Raw genomic sequence first — 18,769 nt, 5'->3', positions numbered from 1 at the left:
CGCTGGTTCAAGCCTCGGCCGTGTCATACCTAAGACTTACAACATTGGTACTCATTGCCTCCCTGCTTGGCGCTCTGCATTAAGGGTTGGAATTGGGGGGTTTGGTCACCTAATGACTCCCAACATGGCAGTTGGGTCTCAAATGTCGGCGCCCTGTTTGGCTGCGGCTGCATCGGCTCGCTAGTTTTACATTTTGTTCTGTTTGCATGGTTACAAAGAATGACAATAAAAGTAAATTCTATTCTATTCTATTCTATTCTCAGCGCACAAGAAAATCTAGCCAGCTCACAAAAATCAGGGCTCGAAATTGCTAATTAAGAAGCGAATTCAGTCAAAGTTACAGTGCATGAGGGTAAAAATACACGGGTTCCCCTGATGCTTTTTTCTATATGCGGTATTTTGAAGACAAGTTCCAAGTAGAACGAAGTTTAGTAAAGTCAGTAGAGTTTTTAGAGAACCGGCTTCTCCCGCTCGGCTCACTAAAGAGAACCGACTATTTTGGGTAGAGAACGGCTCTTCAGGTTGTTTTTGCTTCTTTAATCCATACACGACTAAATCTCATCTCATCTCATTAGCCGTACCGCTTATCCTCATTAGGGTCGCGGGGGGGCTGGAGCCTATCCCAGCCATCTCCGGGCAGTGGGCAGGGGACACCCTGAACTGGTTGCCAGCCAATCGCAGGGCACACAGGGACAGACAACTCATTCGCTCATTCACACCTGGGGACAATTTAGACCGGCCAATTCACCTGAAATGCATGTTTTTGGAATGTGGGAGGAAACCGGAGTGCCCGTAGGAAACCCACGCAAGCACGGGGAGAACATACAAACTCCGCACAGGAAGTCTGGAGATGGATTTGAACCTACGACAGGTTCCCATGACATGAACTGTGCCGCAAAAGCGCTAACCACTCCGCTGCCGTGCTGCCCACACGACTAAATATTATGTAAAATTGTGCACAAAATGACTTAAAGGAAGGGGGGGAAATAGAACAAAAAGGAAAAAAAATACCAAAATGAAAAAGTAGTGAAAAGCTGAGAAAAAAAGAAACAAAAGGAAGAGAAAAAAGAAGAAACATTTCAGAAAAAAGACAGAAGAAAAGAAAGAAACAAAGGAAAAAAAATGTAAATAGAGGACAAAAAGAAAAAAGTAACAGCTAAGAAAAAATAAACACAATGAGATTTTTTTTAAAGAAATTGAAAAAAAAAATAGAAATAAACAGGGAAAAAAGTTTGTGTTGCATTCAAATAATTTCCTATTTACCAAGTCAATATTGTTGCCAACATTGAACTTCCACTAAAAAAATTTAATTATATACAGTTCTGTATCGCGCAACCGACTAAATAAGCCCCCAAAAATGTAAGTATTATGCGACAAAAAATACCAGGAAAAAAAGAAATGAAAATCTTGTGAAAGAATTGTAAAAACAAATGACGTTTGTAGGCCATACAACCTTTGCAATAATACATTAGTCAATTCATTTAAAACATTTTCTTTCATTGCCGGAAACTCAGCAAAATGTAACTTGATGTCAAGTTTTGGACATGTTTGATAATGATTTAGTTGCCACACTTGGGATTTCCGTTGCTCACTGTTGTTTCAAGCGTTGCTCACCGACTTTGTGTGAACGCTCAGACCCGTGAAAGATTAGAGGGAACATTGGTTGTAAGTGACGGGTGCAGGAATTTACAACAGGCAACTAGAATAGACTTTTATTCGATTCATAATCTCAATTTAATAAGTAGCAGAATAATGCAGTAATGCACCATTTAGTAACGAGTTCAGCATTTTTTTCATAACTCATCACAGTACTCGTTACCGACAAAAGTAGTCCAAAATGACTGCCTCAAATGTTGACATTTTTAAATGTTTTTAAGTGACCAAAGCCCCTTGGCAGACACATTTGGTGGAGAGTTACAGTGACTGAGTGTCAATGCGTAGTCTCATTCTACACGTTAACACCGGTTAAGGAGAACAGCTTTTCTTCCGACATGCTGCACAGATATGCTCTGTGTATTTTTACTCAGCCATATTTGGTCAAGACACGCTGCCCCTCCTTAGGCACAAGGACTCATTTTTTTAAGACTTGAGACAATTCCTAAAATCCTACCTTAAATCAAAACGGCGCTGCCACGAGCGGCTGCCTTTTCCAGCAGCTGCCCTATTGTTTTATTGTCTGCTCCTATCTTCGGTGTTTTTTCTTCCCGTTTTGACAACTACACTATGGATTACTTCTATCCTATGGACATGGGTTTTAACGCACAAGAAATGCGTGTATTCAAGGAATTTCAACTCCTTGCCCTGAAAAATTCTCGTGCCGGCGTGATGAAGGGGCCTATCGTGGAAGAAAAGCCGGAGCTAGCGAAGCGGCTAGCGGCGTTATAAGTCTTCGGTACCATCCGTAATCATGGTAAATGCGAACTCACGACCAAATAAGATCATCGAGTGCTGGTGGAAAACATCGAAGCGCACAGGGAGCGCAGTTGCTGTGTTTTGCGGAAACGTGGCTCACGTTTATCATTCCGGACGCTAACGTGTAGCCACCCGGAGCAATCCGGCTTTAACGCCGCTAAACAGAGACACGAAAGCCGGGGGAATCGGAGAGGAGGCGGACATGCTAACACGAGGTGGTGTATCCCTGGAGTTTCACAAAGAAAAGTTTTCCATCTGCCGCAGGGATGTCGAATTTTTGGACTGGCGTGACGTCATCCACTTCGCTACAAGCACCCCTAGGGCATCATGTTCATCTGTTAATAAACAACAGGGTAGACTGCTGGAAGTGTGAATTTCCCTACGGGGATGAATAAAGTATCTATCTATCTATCTATCTATCTATCTATCAATCATGGGTTTGGTAAATGATAAAATTTTGTTCAAAAATGCCAAAATAGAATAAATAAGATTATAGGTCTCTAGTGGTAAAGTAAGGGAATTCTCGTAACTTGGATTTTCTCTTGTATGTAAAGCAAAATCTTTGCTCAAAAGACATTTTGTAACTAGAATTTTCTCATGGTTTGAGTGGCTTGTATGTAGAGGTATCACTGTATTTAATTCCTAACATAATATATACGGGTAGTGACATTTCAACTAATGCAACTGTACTGTTTGGGAACTAAATAATTATTTAATTACAAGTTACTTTATATGAAGGAGTAGTTACATTTGTTTTACATACCAATTAATTCAAGTTACATTTGTAAGTTACATCATGCTCTTTGAGGACAGCTTTTACGCTAATCAGTGGCCATCAGTGAAAATGAGTTTGAGACCCCTGTATTAAAGACTTATCAGTGGGTCAGGAAAAATTCTGACATGTGTTCAGATGTTGGCGTACATTATTCGTACAAGTCCGCAGTTCTTTGCGGCATCAGCGAAGAAAAAATATCAGAGATGGGAAAAAAATATTACCATTCAGTTGCATACGCATTCCTGTGCCATGCTGTGTATTTTTGTTGTTGTATTTACTCAGTCGCATAAGGAGTCAAAAATAATTATCTCCTTCACAACTGCAGTCAGTTTATGTCTGTTGCTGGCAGGGTTGCGTAGGGTTACTTTAACATGATTACTTTCAATTACTTTTGCATTACTCCAATACCAAATAGGCTAATAAAAGACAAAAGACACTAAATATGAATCAAATTACTAAATTTTGTGCAGGCTTCGGGGGTAACGGAATACATGGAACGGCAAAAAAAATGTTGGCAAGCTGTTTGGATTTATTTTCATTTTGTTTCTGTCGCATTTTATGTTAGTTTTGCCGGAGATCAAAGCCAGGAAAAAAAGCTTACCACGTGTTGTGAGTCATAATTTTATGTTGACAGTCTAGGCGAATCAGATTGCAGAACATACAAATACTTTTACAAGTATTGGGCATCTAAACACACTGTATTTTCACAACTTTAAGGTACACAATTTTATGCTTTCTTTTGCTTTTGGTGCTTGTGCCACTTTCCTTAGCGCCAGTGTTGCAATTGCGACAGTGCTTTTTCATGTTATTGTTCGCATCGATATTCCAGGATTTGCAGCGAGCAATTCTTTACAAGGTACGTTTGATGCACCCCGAGCAATTTTATGTTAAGAAGATACGAGTCATGTCAAAGACACTCGATTTTATATGTACAGTGGAACCTCGGTTCTCGACCAAAATCCGTTCCAGAACCCTGTTCGAAAACCGATTTGGTCGATCACCGAAAAGCGTTTTTGCCATTAAAAGTAATGTAAAATCATATTAATCCGTTCCAAATCCTTGAAGGCTTACCATGAACGTAAACATGAAGCGAACCCAGGCTAATCGTATGTTCGCGTCAGCGTAATCTTCCGTACGAAAGATTACGCTAACATGAACGTGTAAAAATAAAAAAATCAGGTCGTTTGCACGCCATTTAGCACCGGAGTCTCCACAACAAGTGGTGAGCGGTTAAAGGATAAAGAAAAGATTTATGAATAGGATTTCTTACCGTTGTGAAGGTCTGCAGAAGCCATGCTCTATTCCCTCGAAAGAAGGGAAACTCGCACATCTTCTTCATATTTTGCTATTATTTCTTTCTTAAATGCAATAGTTGTCGCACTACTCTTCTTTTTTCACCTGTAGCAACTTTGTTGCTTGCACCGCCCTTCTTCCGAGGCATAATTAGGGGTTAAAACACTCCGTTCACCGATATTCAAAACGAAAGCAAAAAGAAGTCCGCGGTCACATGATAACAGTTTTTCACGAGGGGTGGGGGCAATCTACACCCGTACGCCGCTCAGCATTGCCCCTAGCGTACCGGCGTTCGAACTCCAATTTTTTGAAAGAAAAGCGAAGCAAGAATTTCTTGAAACTTTGGTCGAGAAACGATTTGTTCGAACTGAGAGGCGTTTGAAAACCGAGGTTCCACTGTATGTATGTATATATATATATATATATATATATATATATATATATATATATATATAGGCAGCGCAGTGGTTAGCGCTTGTGCGGCACAGTTCATGTCATGGTAACCTGTCGTGGGTTCAAATCCAGCTCCAGACTTCCTGTGCGGAGTTTGTATGTTCTCCCCGTGCTTGCGTGGGTTTCCTCCGGGCACTCCGGTTTCCTCCCACGTTCCAAAAACATACATTTCAGGTGAATTGGCCGGTCCAAATTGTCCCCAGGTGTGAATGAGCGAATGAGTTGTCTGTCCCCGTGTGCCCTGCGATTGGCTGGCACCCAGTTCAGGGTGTCCCTTGCCCACTGCCCGGAGATGGCTGGGATGGGCTCCAGCCCCCCCGCGACCCTAATGAGGATAAGCGGTACGGCTAATGAGATGAGATGATATATATATATATATATATATATGCCAAGTACTACGGTTTTGCCGTAATGAGTACGGTTTTCTTGAACCCATTACGGTTGGGTCACAAAAACTACGTTTTTTTTTTTTTTGTTTTTTTTAAATAAATCTTCGGTGCCGTCCGTACACTTTGGATTACTTTCTATCATATCGTTATGGGGTTTAACGCACAAAAATGCGTTTATCCGAGGAATCAACTGCTTGCCCTGAAGAATTCTCACGCCGGCGTGATGCGGGGGCCCTATCATGGATGCAGTGCCGGAGCTAAGGCTAAGCGACTAGCGGCGTTGTAAGTCTTCTGTACAGTCCGTTATCATGGGAAATGTGAACTCTTTACCAAATAAGACCGACGAAATGGCTGTGCTGGTGAAAAACATCAAAGCGTACAGGGAGTGCAGTTTGCTGTGTTTTACAGAAACGTGGCTCACGTCTAGCACCTCGGACGCTAACGTGTAGCTACCTGGAGCAACCGGTAGCTACCGGACCTAACCTCTCCGATTCCCAGCATAGCGTGTGACGTCATCCACTCCGCTAAACGGAACTCCGGAAAACGAAAAATCTCCATCGGCATACATCGCAGGTCATTGACTATGCAATTTATTCAAAATTATTATTATCTCATATTGAAACTGATCAAAATCAATTATAATTATTCACTCACAAATATATTGGAATATCTCAAATAAAAAGTTTCCAAAATAAACTGAAAACCAACACTGAATAATATTACTTCAATGATAAAAAAATTAAATGTTTTGTTTCTTATTGTATCAAATATTGAAAAGAAAAGAAAACTATGAGGGTTTTCTATGATATTGTTATATTAAATACATTATCGAGCTTTAAATAAATTTCTTTTGATTAACCCCCCCAGCGATTTTCTATGCAAGGTGCGCTTAAAATGGAGCATCATTTGCGTGGTGCTCCACAGCAAATGTGAAAAAAACATGGGGAAAAAAATCAACTCTGAGCTTGCTGTCATTTCAAGAGGCCTGACTTAGGAAGTCCAATCGCTGGACAACCGTGTCAACGGACCGACATTTTACACTGTCAATAAAAACCCCTAGAGGTATTTTTAGCCATAGTTATGTGACGTTGCTTGCTTAATATTTGTCTAAAAAAGAACTAGATTTAGACCAAAATCCAATATCCAAAAGATGTTCGGTTCAGGTTGGGTGACTGTATGCTTGTGAAACATTTTCATCGTATATTTCCATTGCCATTTCTATTAAATTTTTGGTATCTTGTAAAAGAGGAATAATATCGTTGCATTCATGTTTGTAATTTATTATTAATTTTAAAAGATGTCTTTGTTGAAATACAATGTGTATTTAATTTGACAATGCCAAGCCTACATTTTAAAAGAATATGTGGGAATATTGGTAGGAACCAATATGCAGAACTAATGTGCATGTGTCGTTAGCTGACCAGAGACGTTACGGTAGCATCCATTCCCAGAAGGCCTGCATGTTTTAGATGCCACTAGCTCATTAAGTTGTTAGAGAAGCATAAACGGATACTCTCTTTTTGTCAAGTTTTTGTCATAATACAACGTATGGAACACAGATACATAATACATAAAATATACAGTTGATGGCTTCTCTCCTTAATCAGTACCAACAAGGAGAAAAATGGTATGTAACCTCATGTGACTAAAGGGTTATCATGTCTGAAAGTGACAATTTGAACCATTACCGATTGTGAGATGTATTCAAAATTACACCCTCTTTGTTAATTTCCCATTAACCCCCATAATAAATTGTAGTTTTACCCAACCTGTTTACGGCGGTAACACCCTGAGAGCACCCATTTACGGAAAACTGAGCGGTGTCGGGAATGGCTAGTACTTGGATGGGAAACTGGCTGGGAATACCAGGTGCTGTATATAGCTCATTTAGCGCACCCTCTGCTGCGACAACACTGACTGCACGCTCCGGAACAGTCGGTGAAACTGAATGTCCCTAAGGGGACCAAATGAATTAAATTATTATTATTACTAGTGTGTCACAATCAGTGATTGTGAACAGTGCGTTATTGTCCTACCTTATTTGCCCAAAACCTTAAATACATTCTTGTCAAAATAGAGGTTTTCAATTTGACAATTTGACATACGTATTATCATGACTCATATTTCCTGTCATTTTTTGACATACAGTACCACCATACATCCACATTATTATAAAGGCAATCGAGTAAAGCAATTAAATAAAACAAAATCTAAAAATGAATTTTTCCATGCATGAGGACTCTTGTGCCTAAACGAGGTACATATTGAAAAATAAGAGAACCCCTTGAATTTTGCATTAAAAAAGCCCATTCCCTTGTCAGAGCAGAGGAATACTGTAGGATTTTGACATAGTAGCATTGGACACCTGACTGTCTATACAATCACGTCATATGCAGAGATAGCCATGAAACAGATATGGCGTTCACATGATCTCATTTATGCAATTCTGGAAAGCCATTCATCACCTCCACTGCCCTTCTGTCAACACACAAATACTCTTATTTAGTCTAGTTTACCCTTCACCTTCTCTTCCAAGCACCCGCAGTGTATGATGCGAATGAACGAATGGTCTTGTTGTCATTCTAAAACTATATCACAAATTTGAGTGCATGTAAAACAAATTAAAAAGGTGAAAATGGATGAAAAACATTAAAGACAATATACAGTATTAATGCTATATAATAAATATGTATACCTGTATGTATGTGCATATTCACAGTTGGAGTTGCACAGTACACTGTGTTCAGATGCGAGTTCATAGTGGTAATCGGTCTTGGGAAGAAGCTGTTCTCATTCTTTTTTCTTTTTTTTTTCTTTTTTTTTGCTTCGATGCGCCTTCTGGAAGGCAGCAGGTCAAACAACTGGGCACCTGGATATAACCTGTCAATGATGATGATTTGGGCTCTGCTGAGGAACAGAGTGGAGTAGATGTCCATCAGGAAGGCAAGGGGGCAGGCAATGACTGGTTGTGCTTCACTGTCCTCTGCAGCCTCCATCGGTTCATCCTCCCGTACCAGATAGAAACACAGTATGTCAGTAAGCTCTTAATGGATAAGTAGTGGAAGGCCAGCAGCAGCTTTCTGCCTAGGTTGTTCGTTCCGAGGAGGACTTTCAGGAAAGAAAATACGCTGTGTTTTTTTTTGTTTTTGTTTTTTAATGATGGCTGTGGTGTTTGCTGTCCAGGAGAGATCATCGAAGATTGGGAATCACAGGAACCTGTATTTGTGTCAAGTCCTGATTATTTGTATAGCCTGTATTCTCAACAAGTCTAAGGGTTGTACAGACTATTATTACACCCTGCCTTGATCTAAAACCTACACAAGGGCAAGGAAAAACTCAAAATGAGGATAAAGAATTTAAGAAACCTTGAACTGGCCACACATCCTACCTCCCAATGACCAGGCTGTAATGGATGATGCAAGGGCATCATCAAACATTACACAGACATGTATAGGTCATTCATTAGCTATAAAATAGAAATGTGTCTAAATTTAAACAGTTCCACTCAGGTTGCAGATGGAATCTCAGGTGGCAGAGCATTCCACAGCACCGGGGCCCGAATGGAGAATGCTCTCAAACCTGTAGATTTCTTCTTGAATAAGTCAGATTGCTGTGACATATGCGCACGCAAGAGAAGTAACAAAGTAAGTTGTATTTTATAGAAAAAGTCGAGCAGGTAAAACACATTTAAGAGACTTGGCTCAAAGGCAGAAGCTCACGGAAAGTTGCGATTCCGGTTTTACACTTTAACCCCTTAAAGTTCCGTCGGACCGCTGGTAAACCAAATCATGTCCTCACGATGTCATGAGTCACTGAAATACGTCATGCCAGCTGAAACTCTTTGGATTCAAGATATAATGACCATTTCAAAATATACTCATCACAGAAACATCGCAATCAGTGTAAAAATAGCCGTAAACCAGCATAGCTCACCTATAACATCTCTTGTGAGTCAGCTCATAATACAATTCTTTGCTAATATTGTGTGTTATATTCATGAAATGCCTAGTGAGTCTAACCATGTAAAATATTTACTCAAAAACACATGATAAGGCTGACAGATGAAAAAAATCAGCCTAAAAGCATTACTGCATCACTGCATCTTTGTTGTATTCGTGTGTTTGGCTTTATTGCTCACCTTTAAAAATAAATAGACTTGTCAGATTATTTTTAATGCTTCCGTTAGCCTCTGACCTTCTGATTGACAATGCTTCTGGGCAATTGCAAGCTTTTTATTTACGATCCTTAGCCCGTGAAAAATCTATGAGAGCCTGTTTTAAGAAAAACACAAGTCTTCATGACCAATTTGGATTAAAAAAATCTTTTGTTATTAGTGACAATTTCAATTGTGGATTGAAACATTGGTTAGCCAATGTAAATTTGTACATTTCATTCAAATCAGAGCCGAAAGTAAACATGCGCAAAGCCAATCCTGATTCATTTTTACGCACCATTATTACCTGTGCACAATCATGGATTGACTTTTAGGAAGAGAAGTCAAACATCCAACTTTTTATAATGTCTAAAAATGCCTCAGACATTTTTTGCACACTCATGTGCTTTAAATACGTAAAGCCCCTCACACACAAGCCGTCAAGCATAAAACATGTTTGACCATTTTGGCGCTCGATCGCTAAAGTCTGCTATTTTGTCTTTTTTCTTTGTTTTCTTTAATTCATTCTGTGCATAATGTTACATAATAAATTGTAATGTAGTGGTTAAAGCAACAACAACAAAAACTAAATAGCCACTTGAGACTCAAAGCACCCAGCTATTTTTAGTGATCTGAGCCAAAAAAGCCCGAAATTTCCATCTCTTCAAGTAAACTCTGGTCAAAGACGTTACCATTGTGTTTCGTATTAGCTCAGAAAATGTCAAATTCTTTAATGCACAACTTCTTTTTTAGGCAAAAAAATTGTTACTTTTCCTGGTAACAAGTTACTTTTACTATGGAGTAATTAAGTTTCTAACTCAGTTGCCTTTTGGAAGAAGTAGTGATAAACTATAACTAATTACCTTTTATAAGTGATTAAACAAATATGACGATGAGCAGAAACAGTTTGAGAAGACAAAAGAGATATTCAACAGGCCACCATATTTTCGTAGTAAAAATAAAGGCTTCTGCCTTGCGCTGTGGTGGTATTTTTGTGTTTTAAAAATGTTTGTCATTATTATATAGTGCAGTCAAAAACGGGCTGCGGAATGGTACCAGTCGTTTGGTCAGAGAAAAAAAATGTTGCCTTATTCTTTGCCTGTTTCTTATTGAATTGTGAATGGACACATTTTTTATCCAAAGAAACCTCAAGGTTTGGGTGCGTGTTATCTATCTAAACGCTACAATTCTCTTCGCTTCAGTTTCCTTTAATCCTCGAGGAATGATAACAAGCAAATGCAATTTGGTCCATTACACCAGCACCCGCCTATGACAACAGCGCAATAACGGCTTATGTGTTGCAAAATTGTACTGTTCTCCACAGTATGGTTTCCATAGCACTGTCTTCTAAGTATATAGGGATCGCATTTACGCGCCGCAGCCCTCATTCACGCTTTCTTTTGGCGCAGTAGTAAAAATGTGCTCGTCCTTATCATCAACTTGATTTGTGGGTAAAAAGTTGAATTAGGTTTAGTATGTTGTGAATATTTAATAAAGTACTGTTGAATCTCGTGTTATGTATTATATGAATTATGTTGGCAAAACCGACTAGTTTATCGCAAAAGGCGTCATACAGTAAATGTTTCCAGACGTCACCACAGTGTTTTGTATTTGGAGCTCTTGCATTGTGAAAAGGGGAGTTTGCTGCTTTGTAGGTGCCACCACAATAAAAAAATAAATAAGCAGCACCATATGTAAAGCTGTAGTGTTTACAATGTAGCGGATAAATAATGGCTTGTAGTCCAGTTTACGGAATTGTTTTCAGGAACAGGAGCATTTTTAAGGAAGTAAATCCAATTTCTGTCAGAAAAGATACGTTTTATCCCTCTGAGAATAGTGATGGGTATTTCCGCCAGTTAAGGCAGTCCTGAAGGCTGAGAGGGAGTAATGAGTAGGAGTAATGCTTATAAAAAGAATTTGGCCTGCAGTGTGACTAGTGACAGATAGCTCTGGCCATCGTAGCTTAGTGTTAACCATGAACAACAACATATTGCGTCCGAATCAGTATTTCTCATTTGGTCTGACTTTTCGGACCCAGGATGCTTAATTACATGTTGCGACCCAAATCAAGATATCTTTCCAATTATCAAATGTATTGAATGAACGGATGGTCTAATTGGTTTTATATTTATATTTGATTTTTGCAAGATGATAAAATTGAAAAGATTGTGTAGCTTTTAGTTTTAACATTTGTTTTGTTTTTGTTTTTTTCCACATAATTAAATCAACTAAATTAAAAAAAAAAAATAATCCGATAATTTGACTAATCTGCATCTCTAAAGGTAATGTTGACGCAAACGTTGCCCTTTTTGAAATCTCAAAATTTGGTTACATATAGGGCTGCAACTAACGATTGTTTTCATAATCGATGAATTGGTCGATTTTTTTGTTTGGGGGGGATCTTAATCGATGAATCCGATTTTTTAAAAAACAACACATTTTTGATTTCTTCAAATATACTGTTTTATTACACAGGCAGGAAAAGAGTGCACACAACTTTTGAATTTTCTATAATGTAATAAGAAAAATAGCAAAATACTTAAATACTTAACAACAATACATACAAATGCACCTGTAAATATATTAGATACTTTTTTCTTGCCACATTAGCCAAATCCCATATTACATTTGGACTTATCATACATTACAAAAACGAAGAAAGAGGAAGTACATTTTATCCGTACCAAAAACTTTTATCCACAAAAAATATCAAATGCACACTTTTCAGAACTTTGTCAAATATATTTTTTTCTCAGTTAAATGTTTGAATATGATAAGCATTCCCGATACTAAAATTATATATAATATGGTTAAGAATCTCCCCAGAGATAAACATGTCATCATTATTATTTTTTTTACTTTAATTTTTCATTTTATAATTTTTATTTCTCTCTATTTCTGCAGCACTTTCCTTAAAAATGGTTAACTTTGTAGTGTTGAATGATGCACTGTTCGATAGAAAAATGTAGGACACTTTCATAAAAAGCATCTCAAGGTGCCCTGTGCCGGACCAAAGTTGTACCACAACTGTCAGTGTCACAATGGAATTGGGTGCACTTATTTGCATTGATTTAACCTACTTAGTGGCTCATAAATCATGTGATACAACTAATTGATGATATAGTTAGTCCGCCAATGATTTTAAGAAAATATTTGAACCGATCTTATCGATTTGTTGTTGCAGCCCTTGTTATTTATTGATATTTGAAAACTAAATTAATAAAATAATAATGTGAAAGTGCAGCCATGCTGTCTTTGCAAAAAATTGGCTCCAAATGAAGCAAACCTTTCCAATTCAAACTACTTTTTGAACTCTGCTTGTTGAGATGTCTCAAAAGACACAGCAGACAGGATATGCTGCTTCCAGCTGAATCATAGCTGGGGGTGTGTAGATTACACTTATGTCCTTTTATGGCATCTGAGGGACTTTTTAAACAGGAAATGATGTCATGAGTCAGTGAGGAGGAGTTTTTGTTCCGGAAGTCACTGACTGATCTGTGGCAATGGGCTCTCAAGAAAACTTTGTTGCGCATCAAGCAAACTGAAAACAAATGATTGCAATTTTATTTTTTATGTGCATGAAAACCAAGAAAGCCAGAAATAATCCGCTTTAGTCCAGCTTGTACAGTTTACAGGTTGCGGCCCTTTTTCATGCATTGTGACCTAAAAAGGAAACATGTCACATAAGAATGAGATAAAGTTACATTTGCCATGTGTAATTTGTTATTACAGTGTCAAAATGTCACTAATAGCTACAGTACATAAAAGAAGATAATTGCTGAAGCGGGAAGTAAATCTGAGAGAGCAGGATGTGAGGGTCACTGAGGTCTATGTTGTGACATTAGAGCAATGTAAACTTTGATGGGGGCCAGTTGCAGCCCCTGGGATAATAGTAGGAAGCCACTTTTAAAGGGACAGTGTGTATTATTAAGTGCCTCCTTGTGGCAAAAAAACAAACTTGTGTTAGAAAATAAGCAGAATATATTAGAGGCCTTTTGAGAAGTAGATCGTATTCGATTTCACATATTACATTCTCTGACACGGACACAACTATACTTTCAAACAGAAAAGGTCAAACCCATGCACAAACACTACCATGCTCTCCCATACACACTACTATGTTGAAAAGTGTAGTAGTATTTGTGTGACAGCATAGTAGTGTGTGCAGGGTTCCCACAGATTCTTGAAAAGTCTTGAAAGGGAATGAATTTATTATTCAAAAAATAAGGCCTTAATTGGCATTAAGCTGTCTTAAATCCAATTTTCGATCGCCTTAAAAACACATTCATAAGATTTATATTTGTTTGAACTAAAAAGATGAATTAACATATAGCAATTGTCTTGTTCAACAGTCCACAGATTTCGTGGCAACATCGGGTGACCACAATAACAGAACCTTCAAAACGGTAATGTAGTTTTAGTCTTAGTCTGCCTTTCATGACAGACACATCTTTTATGTCTATTATGTGTATCCAGAATACAAATGGCAAATTCGGACATTGACGTTTATTTTGGACCGTGGGAAAGTGTCAATTTAATGAGAAGTAGCTCTCCAACAAACATTTTTTACCAAGGCTGAGTGTTCTATGAAAATAAATAACAGTTAAAATTAAGATGTTTACTGCTCTTCTCTTTTGAGACTGTTGGCCACTTACTGAAGTCTTCTGCTTTCTGGAAAATAAGTTAAGAATAGGGGTGGGCAGACTACGGTCCGTGAGCCACATGTGATGCTTCTATGTCTGGCTCGCCCAACAAAAATGTTGAAAAATTTAATGCAATTACTTTGCTTTAAATCTGTTTCATTGTTTTTTTTTAAAACAAAATCGATTAAATTGTTATATTTATAGACACACCGCTGCGTCGGAATAAAAAGCGTTTTACAAAAAGGTTTCTTTTTGTAAGCTCTGATATTTAGTGAAATTGTGTGGATTTATTGATGGATCAAACATTTGGATTAATTCTGAAGTTTTCAGTCAGAGATTTGAAAAATAAAATGAATTGCATTCTAAATCTGGTGTATGTTTTGTAGCCTTTCCCTTCGGGGATGAACAAAGTATCTATCTATCTATCTATCTATCTATCTATCTAATTTTATGCATATGTTGCTTCTATAGTGACCGCTAGTGGCTCCTTTTGCGAGGGGCGAAGTAATTTTATTATCATCTTATTTCTTATTGTTTGTTCTTGTTCAATTACTATTTGAAGGTTTTTGTAGTGATTAGGAAGGTTGTGTTTTATAACTATGTAGAGATGCGTTCGGGAGGCTGGGAAATTATTAATTGGTTTTCAGCTATTTCGTATTGCGAAAATTCGCTTAAGGTACGATGAATTCTAGATACAAGCATGAATAGGGAAGAAATTAATCTTATATGTCAAAAAATGACTGATCTGGCCTTTTTGTCTAGCTTTTCCCGTTAGCTGCTGAAGTTAGCCACTTTACCGACCAATCCCAGCTGATCGCTCTTTTTTACCAGTTACGGGAAAGTCTGACTTGCTCTGACTTTCGTTGTTGCTCACCAGCGTTGACACATGCTTTCATGTTCCCTCGTTTGCTGAAATGTATTTAAAAAATATGAAATGATCTGAAATGATCTGCATTTATATAGTACTTTTCAAGTCAATGACTTCCCAAAGCGCTTTACATTGTGTTTCACATTTACCAATAGTGGTCGTGAACTGTGCAGCCATGTAAGGCGCTAACCTGCTTATTGGGGGGATTGGGGGTTCAGTGTCTTACCCAAGGACACTTCGACATGTAACACGGACAAGCCGGGATTCGAACTGGGATCCCTTAATCCCTTAAATGTATTGCTATTATATGTATTTCCCCAGATCTCTATACAATAACTTAGATTAGGCAAAACTAATAAACTTTACCTGTACATTATATGAAAAATGTTTTGGTCGACTTAATGACTGCATCTACTCATCACTGCAACATTTGGCTTGTTTATTATTTATAAGAAGTATCCAGCCAATATCATGGCTCAAAATCATGCAGAAATTATTTTATATTTGAAATTGAGCTTTATTGTAATTTAATGGGCCGCTGTAAAATTAACTGACCCAGATTCAAGGTTTAAAAAAAGAATACATTGTGTTTCTCTAAATGAATCTGCTGTGTTTTCCTTTTGCTCTCGTTTAGGTGTGGGTTGAGAGGACGTGTAAACGGGCATCATGGTGGCCTTGTCATTAAAGATCGGTGTGGGCAATGTGGTGAAGACCATGCAGTTTGAGCCCTCCACCATGGTGTATGATGCCTGCCGCATCATCAGGGAGAGAGTCACAGAGGCCCAACTTGGACAGCGTAAGTTTCATACTTTCAAACACGCGGCAGTTTTTACATCAAACACACTTAGACGCGATCAGGGTTCGTGAGGGTGCTTGGAATTCTTGAAAATACTTGAATTTTCTCTTTCTTGGTCAGGAAAATGCTTGAATTTATTGCCATGTTTCTTGGCAGTCCTACTCGATAGACCACGCAATAAATGAAGAAAAGTATAAAAAGAAGAAGTGCGTGAAAATGTCATTATGCGTTGTCAATGTGAAGTGTCACCGCCCCCTACTGGTCACACTCAAGAGGCCAGCTTATTTAGAAAACTGGCTCTTTTGGCTCAGCTCTTTCGCCTCCCACACGGCTCCTCAGATTTTATTTATTTTTTATATTTATGATATATTATCAATAATAATAATGCATGCACCAAATTATTTAGTCATTAGTCGTTTTAAATATTTCGCACAGCTCCCTGAAAAACACATGAAATTAAAATTGAAATATTCACTAACCTCCAAAATTATTTTGTAAAATATATAAAACAATTGTAGCTTTTTACACACTCAACAGATTTAAAGTCAAACAACAACATAAAATCCCTGAAAATGCAAAACAATAAATACTATAATAAAAATATTACCTCTTCAGTGCTATAAAAAAATAATCAAATGCAAAAAATACTCATTCATAAAACAAACGACTGCAATCTGTGCAGCATCTGTTGAAAAAGGTATCCAAAATGTATAAGAGTGTTTAATTGAGTGAAGTTCTTCGGTCAGAAATTGGTATTTTCCATCATTCCTTAACAAGATCACAATCAATGGGAAGCCACACCCTGAAGGAGACACAATTAAAGGCCTCCGATGTTTGTGAACATTATCCTGATAACCCAAATTTTTTTCAAGTCTTTGTTAAAATGAGGCAGACGTTCTTAACTGCTCTGACTACAGGACCCGCCGTTTGACCATAATTACCCAAATACAGGGAAGAAATCCTATTTTTCAAATGTCTTAAAGTTTTTTTAAAAAACACCTAATGACCAGTAAACCCATAACAATTTCAAGTAGAGTAACAATATTCCCTTTAAAGGGACAGTATGTATTCTTTAGTAACTACTAGTAGTAAAACATCAATTTGCGTGTGTTCCAACTCAGATTAATCATTGTAAATAGAACTTCCTGTAATTATTACAGTTAGGGATGAATCTTATCTTATCTTTCAAAAGAGACCAAAACAGTCCATATTCTTCAAATGGTTCAAGAACAGCATTCAATTTACTTTGGGTACGTCTTGGATTGGGATTTTAGGCGAATTTTACAGGAACATTATGGGGTTAACTCTACAGTGCTATAAATAAATGACAAAACGCAAAAAAAGTTAACTATTAAAAATTGTATTTGAACCAGTTAGGATACAGATCCACTGAAAACACACAAAAAATATAAGTTAAAAAATAAGTAAATAAAAAAAACAAAAAATCAGCAGTGTTTAAATTTGAAAGATTGAATGCACTCTGCTTAGAGCAATCCATATCATTAAAATGATTCAAATTTCGGCTCATTTTTCTGCTTTTTATACATACACATATTTCTTTCTTTGTCTTTTGTATTGAACTCCATTATTACACAACTTCTATAGAGCCTTTTCTTTGTTTGTGCATTGTTTAAGCAGAATTCATGACAGTTTATAGCAGCCCATTGCCACAAAAATTCCTAGATCATAGATAACAACTCAAAATAGCACAAAGTATGTGCTAGCACCAAGATACTGATTTTATTTTTAGCCATTAAAGTCATCAACATCAAAAAACGTTCTTTTATTCCTTTAAAGGTACTGTAAACATTGAAAAGTTGCCCTTTAAAGTGCTTGAAAAGTAATAATAATATATAATAATAATTTCCTTGTATTGTCATTCTGTGTAACAATGTACACAGAACGAAATGTCGATTGCACCTGACCCGTTGTAGCGAGCCGATGCAGCCGCAGCCAACAGAGGGCGCCGCCGACCACTTTTTAAGTCTTAGGAATGACTCGGCCGGGGCGCGAACCCGAACCTCCCAGTCTCAAAGCGGGCGCCTTACCATCTAGGCTACTGAGCTGGTATAAAGTGCATTCATTTGGCCATGCAAACAGTGTACGAACCCTGTTGATGGAACTTGTAAAACAACCATACACAGACCACTGACAAACATTTAGAACCGGAATAAACAAAGACACATAAATTTGTCCTTTTTTTTAATACAGCAAATGACTATGGACTGTTTCTTTCCGACGAGGACCCCAAAAAAGGCATTTGGCTGGAGGCTGGAAAAGCTCTAGACTACTACATGTTGAGGAATGGGGTGAGTCTCAAGATAAAATGAATACAGGCACCTATTTTACACATAGAAATAAATTCAGGGATTTTCTTCATGTTAATGTACAATTAGTGAAAATGGTGAAATGTGTCTAAGCAACGTTATTTTGGATTCCTTTACACAAGCTGCAAGTCTTAATCAATCTTGGAAGCTTGCTAATTTTTCTAGGTTAACCACCCAATATACTGGGGGTTGGAAAATAATTATTCAGGGCTAATTAATGCCACCCTTAGTTGTAATATGCAATAAAACTGAACATAAAGCAAAAAGAATTGCATGGTATTTAAAACAAAGAAACAATATTGCTTAGAGATGATTGCGTCAGCTAAACTATTCTCAAATGAGGGATCAGTTGTAAAGCGCTTTGGGAAGTCATTGACTTGAAAAGCGCTATATAAATGCAGATCATTTCATTTCATTTCATCATTTCATTTTATTTCATCAGGGCACCCACAAAGTTCTGTGATTTTAAAAACACATAAAAAAGCATTTGTTAAACTCAGAAGTAATGATCAAATTATACATTTTTTTCTGAAAAATATACAGTAAGGACTGTACATGAATTTAATGTTAATTCATTAAGGTAATTCTTTTGAATATTGACAATTTCTTTTTTAAAACATGCAATAAACCCAAACCAGAACATCTAATGATCACACTGAT

The 18,769-nt window shown here is 37.5% G+C and overlaps 1 protein-coding gene across 2 annotated transcripts in view; it reads left to right on the top strand.

Annotated features, from left to right (window-relative positions):
• tln1 (talin 1) overlaps positions 1–18,769 on the top strand; it is a 165,364-nt gene that overhangs the window by 11,552 nt on the left and 135,043 nt on the right. Inside the window, exons 3-5 of one of the 2 annotated variants that reach the window (XM_088355363.1) lie at positions 13,828–13,881; positions 15,621–15,782; positions 17,994–18,091. In XM_088355363.1, coding sequence (XP_088211489.1) covers positions 15,653–15,782; positions 17,994–18,091 — 228 coding nt within the window. In that variant the 5' untranslated portion in view covers positions 13,828–13,881; positions 15,621–15,652. The remainder of the gene's footprint in view (positions 1–13,827; positions 13,882–15,620; positions 15,783–17,993; positions 18,092–18,769) is intronic. The other variant, XM_088355364.1, reaches the window with a different exon arrangement.

The sequence above is a fragment of the Urocampus carinirostris genome, chromosome 16, assembly GCF_059441175.1.
Source record: "Urocampus carinirostris isolate Australia breed hairy pipefish chromosome 16, RoL_Ucar_1.0, whole genome shotgun sequence".
Taxonomy (NCBI): Eukaryota; Metazoa; Chordata; class Actinopteri; order Syngnathiformes; family Syngnathidae; genus Urocampus; species Urocampus carinirostris.
Note: the sequence above shows the minus strand (reverse complement) of the source record. Positions and strands in the feature narration are given on the sequence as shown.